The sequence below is a fragment of the Drosophila ficusphila genome, unplaced genomic scaffold (assembly GCF_018152265.1).
Source record: "Drosophila ficusphila isolate 14025-0441.05 unplaced genomic scaffold, ASM1815226v1 contig_414, whole genome shotgun sequence".
NCBI lineage: Eukaryota > Metazoa > Arthropoda > Insecta > Diptera > Drosophilidae > Drosophila > Drosophila ficusphila.
The window spans coordinates 14581765-14593957 of NW_025064328.1; the positions used below are offsets into that span (position 1 = coordinate 14581765).

At 45.4% G+C, this 12193-nt stretch overlaps 2 protein-coding genes across 5 annotated transcripts in view; one reads left to right on the forward strand and one right to left on the reverse strand.

Moving 5' to 3' along the window:
* LOC108090892 (venom metalloproteinase 3) overlaps positions 1-7076 on the reverse strand; it is a 45106-nt gene extending 38030 nt beyond the window's left edge. Inside the window, exons 1-2 of one of the 4 annotated variants that reach the window (XM_017189798.2) lie at positions 5981-7076; positions 611-730 (exon numbers count right to left, since the gene is read on the reverse strand). In XM_017189798.2, coding sequence (XP_017045287.1) covers positions 611-679 — 69 coding nt within the window. In that variant the 5' untranslated portion in view covers positions 680-730; positions 5981-7076. The remainder of the gene's footprint in view (positions 1-610; positions 731-5980) is intronic. The other 3 variants (XM_017189795.2, XM_017189794.2, XM_017189797.2) reach the window with 3 other exon arrangements.
* Positions 7077-10147: 3071 nt separating this feature from the next.
* On the forward strand, positions 10148-11524 carry LOC108090658 (receptor expression-enhancing protein 3-B). The gene has a single exon (XM_017189440.2). It carries the CDS (start codon positions 10283-10285, stop codon positions 10961-10963), a length of 681 nt encoding a protein of 226 aa, XP_017044929.1. The 5' UTR covers positions 10148-10282; the 3' UTR covers positions 10964-11524.
* The last annotated feature ends 669 nt before the right edge of the window (positions 11525-12193 follow it).

The following is a 12193-nucleotide window of genomic DNA, read 5'->3' on the forward strand; positions in this document are numbered from 1 at the left end:
ATGAATGGTAAAGAGAAAGAGATGGAGATGGAGGGGAAGGCGGCTTACAGTTGGCCAACGACAGCAAAAAGTGGTGGCAGCAAAATAAACAAACAGAAAGGGGGAGGAGACAGACAGACAGACAGACAGACACTCACTTGAAACAATTACAATTACAAGAACTTTTTACGTCTGACCTTGGCCATAATTTTGCTGGCCGAGCTTTTTCTTCAAAACAAAACGAAGCCAACAAAAGCTGTGTGTGTGTGTGTTGGTGTGTGTGTGTGTTTCAATGAGATACCCACACAAGCGCACTCGGAAACCCGGGCCAAAACACAATGCCAATGTTTTATTTCTAACGTCGACTCTCTTCGGCTCTCTGCTCTGGTTGGTAATTTAATTAATATACAAAAAATGTTTTGTATTTCTTGAAATGCTAATTACGCACAATGCGAACGACAATGAAACCGCTGACTGGCGGCCGTTTGTTGCTGGTTTTGTGCCCGTTAACAGCCGACTTTAGCCGCGAGTGCCCAAAGGTTACTCATACCGCATTGAATTGATTGATGGGTTCTCGGACTCCAGCCGAACGTGATCCGAGCGCTGGCATTGGACCTCGACGGGTACTTACTTCTGGCAGGGCCTGGCACACTGAGCTCGCCAGGAGGAGCGCTGAGATTAGGACCAGTGTTGGGGACATCTTTCTGAGCCGGCCTCCTAGGGTGCTAAGACTATCCTTAAAGTGCTTAAACTGCAATAAAATGGAGAAAGAAAAATGTTAAATTAGAATGAAAGACATTAATTGGTAAAAACGATTAGTAACTTTATTAACTGTAGTAAATAATAATACTAGCACACTACCCCACCTTTCCCAACCTTTTCAGGCAATCGCGGCATGCAAAGTATTTACTATTTACTTCCAAATAATAATTTTACCACCTCGCGTTAACAGTTTTCCTGCCCACAAACCTGTCTCGGTCATGCTCAAATGGGCATTATGTTTGTAAAGCGAGTGCAGTAGGCATCTGTTGTTGCAACTCCAACACTAGTTGCTGCTTCAATTAATATTTACTTTTAGTTTTGCAGAAAAACCTAGTTTACTGCCCCGCTGGCTGAGTAATTAATTGTTGCATAAGGCCAAGAAGCAGCCTCGGGGCTAAAAACAATCTTGTCGGCCCTGCTGATTGTTGTTGCTCGTGTCGCTGCTGCTACTACTGTTGTTGCAGTTGCAGTTGCACATCCGCCCGGCATCGAATGCGGCTAATTGTCAATAATGATGCAGCGATGCGTGGCAGGAGGCGAACAGCATCCATCGCAGCCATCGCATCGACGGCAACGACACGGCCAAACCTTTTGACAAACCAACCAAGAAACAAACAGAACTGACCAGCGGCAACAACAGCAGCGACAGCGACAGCGGCAGCGGCAGCTGCAATCGCGTGTTGCAACTCCTCGGCGGCATTTACGACAAATTGCATGACATTTTGCATCCCCGAAGGTTTGCACAATTTGCATGCCGCGTGCTGCAAGATCTGCCGTGGCCCACTTCGGTTCGAAGAAAGTCTCGCCGGCGAATCAATCATCATCAATCCTAATGAAATGCTCGGCTGGCCAATTGCCAAAAATGGGTGGAACGCAGCCCAAGGGCAGTGCCACAAACACTTGCTCATGGATTGCAACAAGTTTTATGTATTAGTACTTCTCGTGCCAAAGAAAGTGCAGATTCCAATGCTATATGCTGGGTAATTCGGAGCGATACCTGAAATGGTAGCAATCGTGGAAAATAGTATACTGTTTTCCATTCAGGAAACAAATGACTTGGACCACAAACTTGGTTTTTTAAACTTGAATAAAAAAGAGTCTTCGAAAGCTTTATTAAAATGCTTGAGACTTCAAATATATGAGACCCACTTCCAACTTGGCCAAAGGGCACATGGCTTGTGCCGGGGTGCAAAGCATTCATAAATGCATAAAAAACCACCAAAGCCATCGGTTAGCCGAAAGTGCAATTTGGCAACCTTCAAGGCAAGACTTTCACCCAAAAACGAAAACGAATCAAGAGCACTGAAGAGGGTTTAACGAAAGCCAACAAATGTGCAGTGGCTGCAGCCAAATTATCAGGAAATTTAAATGCTCATAAACAAAACCGAAAACCGAAAACCGAAGCTTGGGCAAAACGTGACGCCTCCTCGGTGACCGCAAACATCTTGTTTGCAGTCCGATTCATATTTTACAATACAAAATACAAAATCCACAATCGGACCAAATCGGACGAGAAACAGTTATGAGGCAAGCGAGGCAGGCCAAAAGATGGCAACAACATTCGGTCTATCATTTGCATAATTAAGGTCGATTAGGGTCGAATCGTTCGCCATATGTGTGCATGCATAAATCTGAATCAGAGCCAGCTCAAGGTTACGGCTATGGCAAAACTGTTGTTTGATTTATATTCAAGCTTGCATAATTCCCGTTCATATTTTATATAATTACGGCTTACGGGGGAGGGGGGAGGTTGAAACAAGTGAAAAGATCCGCATCATCGAATGTCAACCAATTCCAAACAGAAGCTGGCCCAAAAGTGTGGAAATGGAAATGGAATTGTGCCAAAAGCCGCCGAAAGCCGAAACGAGGGGACAGCAAAGCAAGTTGCATTGTCAGCTTCCGCATAATTATGCCGCCTGGCCGTGTATTTCGCTTTTTCCCCCCGATTTTGTGGCTTTTGCTTTTACCATAAAGTCAGCGTCTGTTTCGGTTTATGGGAATTTTTTGTGTGTTGCTGCTGGTGTTGGCTTTGGCTCGCTTTGCTGTGCCCCTCGCTTTCTCAATGAATTTGCTGACACAACCCTCGGAGCCGGGTCTGTTGTAAGCTTGTTGTCTCGATCTTTTCGGAGGGCGTCAGCGTTTTGCTCTAAATTGACATTGACGCTTGGGCCACCACTCTCTTTGGATCATCAGACAAACAGCTGCTTCTGGCGAACTCGTGTGTCAGCACCTGAGTCAGAAGCTCTCCGCCCGGCTGATAATGAACCCATTTCCCCACTTGCTGCTTTCTGCCTGGCCACCAGTCGACCAGTGACATTGGCTCCAAGAACGGAAGCCACGGAGCGTATGAGCAACGCAGGAAATCAACCCACTTCTCAGGCAGTCTGGAGCACAAAACTGGATCACACATAAATCGGCTCAAATGTGACATAACAAAGTTCAACTGCGAACGGTTTGCACAAGAGATAATAAATTTTCTGATATTTCACCGACAATTCCGCTGCAAGTTGCAGACAACGATCAAGTGGAGGTGGAGATTACGTAAAATGTCTGTGACCTGAACTTTTTGCATTTGCTCAATGTTGCTGTGTGCCTGAGTATATGCATGCATATGTGTGTGTGTGTGTGTGTGTGTGTGTGGAAAGGGCGAGCGAATCTTTTGGCCATTGTTTTATAATGATAAAACAATGAATGTGGTTGGGAACCAGCACCTTGAGTCTTGAGTCTTCGCCTGCTGAAAGCTCGGCAGCGGCGCTGAGCCGAGGAAACAGCTGTGCAAATGGAGTTAACGACGAACAAAAAGAAGTAAAGCGAGACCAAATGTCAAATACCAATATTTGAATGAGCCCAATTTGAATTCTAGGTTCGCTGACATAATCCATCGAAGATCATGGCTTCTTAACTGGTTTCAGGGCCGCGGCTTGGATGCCTGTCCAAGCATCTGCTCCTCGGCATATTATTAATTTATGTATATTAGATGGTAGATGGTTAGCCATCTGAGTTCTGCAGACAACAATGGCATGGTCAGCCCCACGGTGCGTATACGTAATTTGCTCGGGGGAGGGGCAAACAGCAGATACATCACCGAAAACGAGTTTGATGGGTCTCGCTTCTTGTCCCCCCGAAATATTAATTAAAATGCCATTATAAAATGCGCAAATATTGAAAAATTGCAAGTCAATGCGGGGAAGAGGAGGCAAAACAAAGGCAGCCCTGCGTATACGTAATATGCCAAGCTAATTAAATTTAAAGATGAGCCCGCCATGACAGTCACTGGCAGGCGAAAGAGCAGGGAAAGAAAACGAAATAAATATTTGCCAAAGAACATGCAACATCACACTCCGAAAAAACATAAAATATGCAATTCGGAATCGAATGTTTGCTCCCGTATTTCGTTGTTTCTGCAACTATTGCTGCTCTTGTTATAATTTTTCAGCTGTTGTTACAACATGCAATACCGCCAAAAACAACTATAACAACAACAACAACATAAACCACTTGCACTGATTGCGTGCTGCGTCAGCGTCGCAGTTGACGTCGCAGTCGCCGTTGCGGTCGAAGTCGGAAAAGCCGTAAACCACATGAAAATGAAAGTGAAATTGTAATTGAAATTAAAGAAGACGTTGGCTAAAATCTGCGTTCAGCTTTGCTTCGATTTATGCGATGGTTTCATCATAAAATTATGAGATTATATATCTAAATAAATATGTTAAATATAATATAAATATTTTAGAGAAATATTATATATTTGTAAAGGAAACAAACCTAAATAACAACGACAACTATGAGCAGGCGAATAACAAAAATCAACCCGAGTACATTGACTACCCTGACAAACTATTCCATGAATGTTAAACATACTGAAGTCGCAACAACAACTACGTAAATTGAGTGGCTAGGCGACTGAAACAACACCAATAAAAAATAAAAACAAACAGGTTACTCGGGTTTCGTCTTCGCCGATGTCAATGAAAAGCTAAAAAGATCCCAATAAACAAAACACGGTTTAAAGATGAATTGAAAGCGAGCTGAACTCGGAATCTGATGAATGATGGCTATCGGGTGGCACAAATAAATGGGCGATTATGGGAAAATACATAGCGACGGAAGGGCTGTTGTTGCGGGGATCCGTTCCAAAGAATATCAATGGTTAGAAAGTGTCAAATCGGTGGACATATCCAGACAAAGGCCGATCCGAAAGCTCAAAGCTCTCGCTTTTTCTCTCGCCCTCTCACTCTCTTTGTTGAAACCAAAACTGCAATAATTGCAGCGAAATAACTAAAAAAAAATAAAAAAAACAGTGCGGAGAGCAAAGCGTAGCGGGAAATAATAACTGTAGCAATATTACAAAATCGCATTGGTCCGAGCCTCGCAAAGGCAGACTGAAAACTCAAAACTCAAAACTGAAAGCTGAAAACACACCAAAAGCCAAACTCACACAACAACAATGGGATAATAAGCCCACAAAACACCAACGACAACAACAACAACAAATCGGCACGAAAAGTTGTTTCAGCGAAACAAAAATATAAAACAAAACCAGCTCAACTGAACTTAAAACTGGGAAACAAGCCCATTTTGTGGGCTGCACTAAGAGCCAGACAAAAGTCTTGTATCGTGAGCATGTATATATGTACATATATATAGTATCCCCGCCTCAAGATCCTGCTCTAGAAATCTTGTTTCCCGCTCTGCAGTTTTGTAGGGCCAGCAGTCCCTTCCTGCCCCACCTTTCGATATCTCTGAAGCTTGTCTCGGTTATACTATCATGCCCAATCCTAGATATGTGCCCTGTATCTCTCCCATTTAAAACTACTTGATTCCGCAATTAGCAAGTTCAAACCAAACACACATGTGTGGTAATAATTATGACCCAAAACTTGTCTGCAAATTAGTAAAAGCCAGCACAACAACTTTTGGTTTTGTGAGGTAATAATCAAAAATCAAAGATCAAAGAAAACTACGAGGTTTTCGTAGCTCTGTTCGGTTGACATGTGCCTAAAGGTTTTTATTTACTGCTGGTGGAAAATTATGAAGAGCGGGTGATGGTAGCATGTGATAATCGAGTTACAAGTTTTAGAACTACGGAAAAACTGCATATGGAGGAAAACACTTTAAATCATCTTGATTTGACAAGACACAACTTGGATATTCTGCTACCCCTTATATAAAGAAGAAGGGGTTTTGTAAAATTTGTTCTCCCCTTCTTAGTAAGTAGAATTTTTGTCACTGAACTCACCTAAGTTTGTTCCTGCTTTCTTCACTGGCCAAGCAAATGCTGCGAGCCAAACGGATTTTTACGTAACTTTCAAGTTTTCTATAGCACTTTCATAGGCGGGCACAGAGCACTATCATTATCGGTGCGAAGTGGTTTGAATTTCTCGAGTTTGGGGAAAGGAACCTCCTGCGATTTCTGCTCGGGAGCTGCTCCGAATCGCAAACTGCGGCGGTGGGGAAACGCGCGATCTCCAGAACACACAGCCCGGGAATCGAGACTCGAGGGCGGGATTTGGGAGTGGATCGGGGTCGGATTGGATCGGTGGCCGTTACTGGGGTAGAGCCGGAGCAATATGGCCAGAATCGGGCACAGAACACTCGCGATCGCGATCGGAACGGAAAGAAAGACGAGCAGCGATTAAGCTGGAGGCGGTCAGTGAGCAAAGATTAAATACGGCGTGAAATTCGCTTGGCAGTAAATTTTTTTCTTCTCATTCGCTGCTGATTTTTTTCTTATTTTCGCTTTTTGTAAACGAAATTATTTTTCACTCAATTTCGTTTCATTGCGAGCGCATTGCTTTTACTACCGCTTCCCCGCCTTCTGGGGGAAGAACACAAAAAACATAAACAATGGAGAACGCGGCGACAGCGACGGCGGCGGCGGCGGCGGCGACTGCGACGGCGACGTCGACTGCAGCGGTACGAGCTGCTGGGCGTGCGAGCGGGATGCCGATGGCAGATTCACTTATTTAATAACTCTTTTTTCGCTTGCACGATGCGATTACGATTACGAAAACGGGGTTTGCGGATTGTGGACTGCGGATTGAGCTTGGTTTCGCTGGGGAGTTGCACTTTGAGCCGCCCTGACGTCACGATCTTGTCACTGCACCGGGATTTTGATTTTGATTTCAGATGAGGCTTGCTCTGTGGCTTTGTGGCAGCAGCAGTCACTTTGGGGACGCTCGAAATCGATTTGGCGATCTGCGTACCGTGGCTCGAAGGCAGAGTCCAAGTCGGGGCTATGTCTTTGACGGTTTTTTGTGGCCGTCTACGGAAACAGGTCGGCGCACACTAAAGTTAACGCTCGCTGGGCCCGCTCGACGGAGTCCAAAACCGATCCAAAGCACAGCTGGCGGTGCGAGCGGGACGGCTCTGTCGGCTATGTCGGCTCTGTCGGCGGTCCGAGAGCGGAGCTTTGGGCCAAACTGCTAGACGATCTGGTCCGCCACGAGCTGGCTGCGACTGTGAGCCAAAGCCTTGAAAGCTCCAACGAAAGCGAAAACATAAAACACTTGCGTTTTTCGAACCATAGTTCGAGCTTCGCCTTTGAGCCAGCTTTCGAGTGGCTTTGGGCCCCGTTTTCCGTCTCCCTCTGCGTGAATGACTCTTTGAGTGAGGTCTGAGTGGGGCTGATGTTGCACAGTCTCGGCTCAATTAATCTCTGGGCGGGGATCTTCGCACCGAGAATGTTACGGGTACTCCGAACATCTTGACATTGCTTAATCGGCGCTCCCTGGGTGCAAAATTAATTGGGAAGGTGTCACTTGGGCATTGACATCGCTGATGCTCAGTACAGGAAACCGACTGGGGAAATCGGAGAACTAGTCACTAGTCAGTTCTCAACCTTCGTGATCGATGTTAACGGCTGATTTATAATGGCAATAGGTCAATCTCGCAGCTCATTAGCTGCAGAAAACCAAAATTTGGTTCTAAGCCAATCATTTTCTTTATAGATTTCAATTTAGGTTTCATTAAAGTGGCAATAAAAAGTGTTTTTTTTTTTTGTTGTGCTGTTCATGTAAATGCCCAAGTGCACTTCGAAGGCCTTATCCGAGAATTCTATGCCAAAATCTCTTAATGATTAGCCCACTCTGGCAATCTAATCCGAAATTCCATTCGAGCCACTTCCCCCAGTTATAGCACAATCGAGACAAAACAAACAAAAGCCATTTTTCAAAGGTGTTAGAAAAATTGTTTCGTTCACGCCGAGTTCAATGGCAGGGCGGCTGCTGAAATGTTTATGTTCGCATTGATAAAGGCTCATTCGACTCCCTCGCGAGTGCGTGTGTCAGATAAAATATTGAGATCCACTCGGCCCGTTCAAAGTGGGCCAATTAAAAGGTAATTGTCACACATCGCGAGATCGATGTGGGATCTGGGATGTGGGATGTGGGGACCTCAATGGGCCGGGTTCCGACGCCACCGGGCTCAGTGACCCGGCCACGTACGTCCGGCAGCTGTGGCATCAGGATACCCGAATGCTTTGTGGGTGAAACGGCAACGAACCGAGCTCCCAAGCTCCGGATCTCGGGTGACTCAACGGAGGCGGAGAAGCAGAACCCATCCTCCCACAACCCACACAGTGAGTGGAACTCATCGACCTCGTTTGCAGGCGGCGACAACCCGTGCAGATCCCATATCTGTGTGCATCGCGGAGTGCCACTTCAGGCGACATTTAACTCGCAGTTGGAGATACCCATCTATTAATGAGCTGTGAATTTCCTCCCCTTACCCTGCCCCTTCCCCTTTTGACCACCGATCCGTGAGCGTTGCCGAACGGGTTTCGTTTTGGCAATTGAACTCATTACTTTTATGCGGATTTCGTGTTAACTGCTTTGCATTTGTTTACATTACCCTTAAATTGCGCTGTTTATTGGCCCAAACTTGCCTTTCTCACAGTGCATCGCGTTCGAGCGCACTTTGCATGCATTAAATATTATTTGACACATTTTCCTCTGCTTTTGGCAATTGTTCTCGCTTCTGTCAGGCTCGAAATTGTTGAACCCCCAACGAGTTTTTTTTTCTGGGAAGCGTTCGGATGAGTCGCTGCGAGAAACACTGATTTTCCTGGGAGTCGTGCATTCTGTAGACTTGGGAAGGTCATCGAAGAAAAATAGCTCCACAGTTGGCCGATTAATCAAAGTGTAGTTTTTCTCCTCGCCCATCCACATCTCGTACACGTATTTATTTATCCGTGTCAAGGGTCAATGTCAATCAGCCCGCATCGATGGCACTAACATTCACAGCCAGAAGAGGTGGAGAAAGACCGTTGCTCCGTTGGTCCGTTGGTCGTTGGGCAACCGCAGCTGAGGCGCCGATAAAGAGGTTAACAGATCATCGGATATGGCTTGTTATCGCCGCGACTCTCCCACTCTCAAATATGGCAGAGTTAACGAGCCGTCAGCGTACACAAATGATACATAAAACATAAAAAGAGAAGTAAAAAACGAAACAAAACCATTTAAAAACACATCCCAGCTGGACTCAATTCATGCGTCCCATCCCCCCAAAATTTCTTTAAAAACAAACAAAGAAAAGCCATAAAAAATTTGCATAATTTTTAACATTTCACGCTACTTTGTCGTTGCTTTTGGAAGTTTGTTTGGAAACCTCAAAATCCGCCAACGAAATATTTACGAAATTGTCAAGCCAAACGTTCAGTTTATTTAAATGATGTAATAAGCATCGACAGCCAAACAAACTAGTCTTGTTTAAGTGGGATCACGGGTTTATAGGGGAAAATCAAACAAGTGGAGCGGATAAACTTAGTCCCGATTAAAGCTGAAGAAATGTTCATAAATCTAAGGGGCAGACAGGCCGAACAAGTTGACCAAAATTGCAACCGAGTCGATTATATTATTATTTCCATTATGTCAGGTCGAACTATCCGCTGGCGACTACCGAATGCCCAATAGACCAGCTTCACCGTTTTGGCCAAAAAGGCGCCGCCATTAATACAATCTGGCCCATAAACTGGCTCTCTTTCTCCCCTCCTTCCCTCCGGTTTATTTTGGTTTGTTAGTCGGCCAAACAAATCTATAAATATGCATAAAGCTGGCCCGAAGACAGGCGCACACACGCGAATACCCATGGACGCGGCTCCTGGTCTTGCGAAAGCCACAGGCAAAGCCCCAAGGCACTTAGCCTGGCTCAAACCGCCGCCAGTCCGCGCTGCCACTGATGGCCAAGTGCTGGCCACAGATTTTTTGATTGCTCCAAGAGCTTACTCTAGGAAGTGACAAGGAATTATTTGATTGTCTCTCGGCTGCTCGAAATGTGAGCACAATCATTATAAACCATTTTCAATGGGAGACCAAAGTTTTTCCGACCACATAGACGATTATTTTTTGCTCTCACAAACTTCGACTATCACGTCGCAACAGGCCATTCGTATCACTTATTCCGAGCTTATCCAACACATTTTAAGGAATACAAATATATGTTTTTTTTTGTAAATTTCTCTTTTTTTACTCGATACTATTTTAATCCCAGTACTGGTGGAAAGTTAGCTAACAGCCAAAGACACTCATCGTGACTCAAGAGGATGCTGCGCCTAATGTACATTTACTATGGCGCTCTCTGTCCCGGATGGTCCACCCTGCGAGCCTTCAGCCATGGCCAAAGCCACTTCATCGAGCTCTGGCTGAAGTACTGGGTGATATACGCGCTGCTCCAAGGACTCGGAGTCCTGACGGACGTCCTTATCGGCTGGCTTCCGTTCTACGCTGCCCTCAAGCTCATCCTCTCCGTCGTTCTCTGGTTCAGTGCCCCGTACAGCACCAACCACCTGTTCAATCTGATCGGAAAGTACCTGTTGAGCAAGGTGGAATGGATCGTCGACCAGGGCGACCACTGGCATCAGGCGCTCGGCAAAGAGGTATTCCGCACCCTTTTGCAGTCGCCGCTGGTGGCTACGGTTATCCCGAAGGATCGGGAGGACCAGGGAGGAGGGCCCCAGCTCAACGGCGACCTCTTGAAGCGGGAACTCTCGGAGCTAATGGCCGAGATCGAAAAGGACGAGGCCTCTAGGTGCCAGCAGCCCAGAATGAGTGGGAGGAACCTCCACAGGCCTCAGTTGGCATCCGGCGAAGGCCTTCAGAGCACCAACGTGGACAACTTTATCGGCTATCTGACCCAAAGACTGGAGGATCAGCACTCGGAGGAGGACAGGCCTTGGCACTCTCTGCGACGCAGTAAGAGAATGAACCCGGGCCATCCCAAGTAGATTTTCGAACTCCATTGCTGTTGTTTTCGTGCCCTTGCCAACGTCAGTGATTAAATGCGGAATCTGATCTGATCGGACTGTCCGGTACCTGGTGTTGACTCATTTCTGGGGAGTTTACAGAAGCAGCTGCCGGTGCGACCTCCCATTAATTATCAATTAGAAAAGTTCAATGCCAGAGGACGAGCGTGTTAATTGATTCATGGGTCGGCGCCAGGAATCGATGATCCGGCGATCAGTAGCAATTTGTTGGCCAATGGCCCACATTGTAATTACAAATTGGCGAACAAAACTGTGTCCGATAAATTGTTGAGAGCGAAGCAGAACACTTACACGGAGTTGAGGGACTGCCACTGATTAATTGAGAACGGCAGGCACAAACAAAAGACTGAAGCAACGAACTTGATGCGGCGGTACAAACGCGAGCTGCGACTTTTCAAGGAATGCTGCTGGCGACAATCTTAATGCAATTAGCACACTATTAATCTTGATCAAAATCCGAAATTCAGCAAATTCGCAATAACAACCGCAATGTAAATGACTCATTCGTCGCCCCATTGTAAAGCAATTTGTTTCGATTTGTTTATCGATGATCTTTTGGGTCTCGGATTCAGTTCATTGGGGTCTCAAAAACATCTTGACGGGGGTCAATGCAGATTCTAAAGCCAAGCAAGTGAATATCACTTAAAAACATTTGTTATTTTATTAATTTCCTGCATATAATTTGATTATCCGATCAATAAATAAAAGCAAGCGTTCATTTGGCTTAGCAGGAAGGAAATTTGCTTAGCGCGTTTAAATTATCAAAAGGTGACAGTATGGCAAGGTTTATTATCACCCAATGAACCCCAGTAGGATTGATTGGTTCTTATTTTTCAAGGCACAATGGGTCCTCCATTTCAATTCATAATCATTTACATTTAAACACAATTTCATTAGCTGACAGCACCCACATCGAGATGTCAATAGCTTCTTACAAAGTTCCTTGGCCTTTGGCCGCACTTTTCTCACTCCTCAGATTGAATGGAGCTTGGGGTAAGCTCCATTTAAATTTGGGTTAATCAGCGATAAAGCGCGCATTGCCATTGACAGCGTCGAACAAAAACAACATGAAGAACGTCGGGCGAAACAGAGTGCGAAAAATATATTTTCATTTACATATATTGTAAAAAAATAACAATAATAATAACGTGCAATTAATAAATCGGCTTTGTCTCGCATCGCTAATTGTTC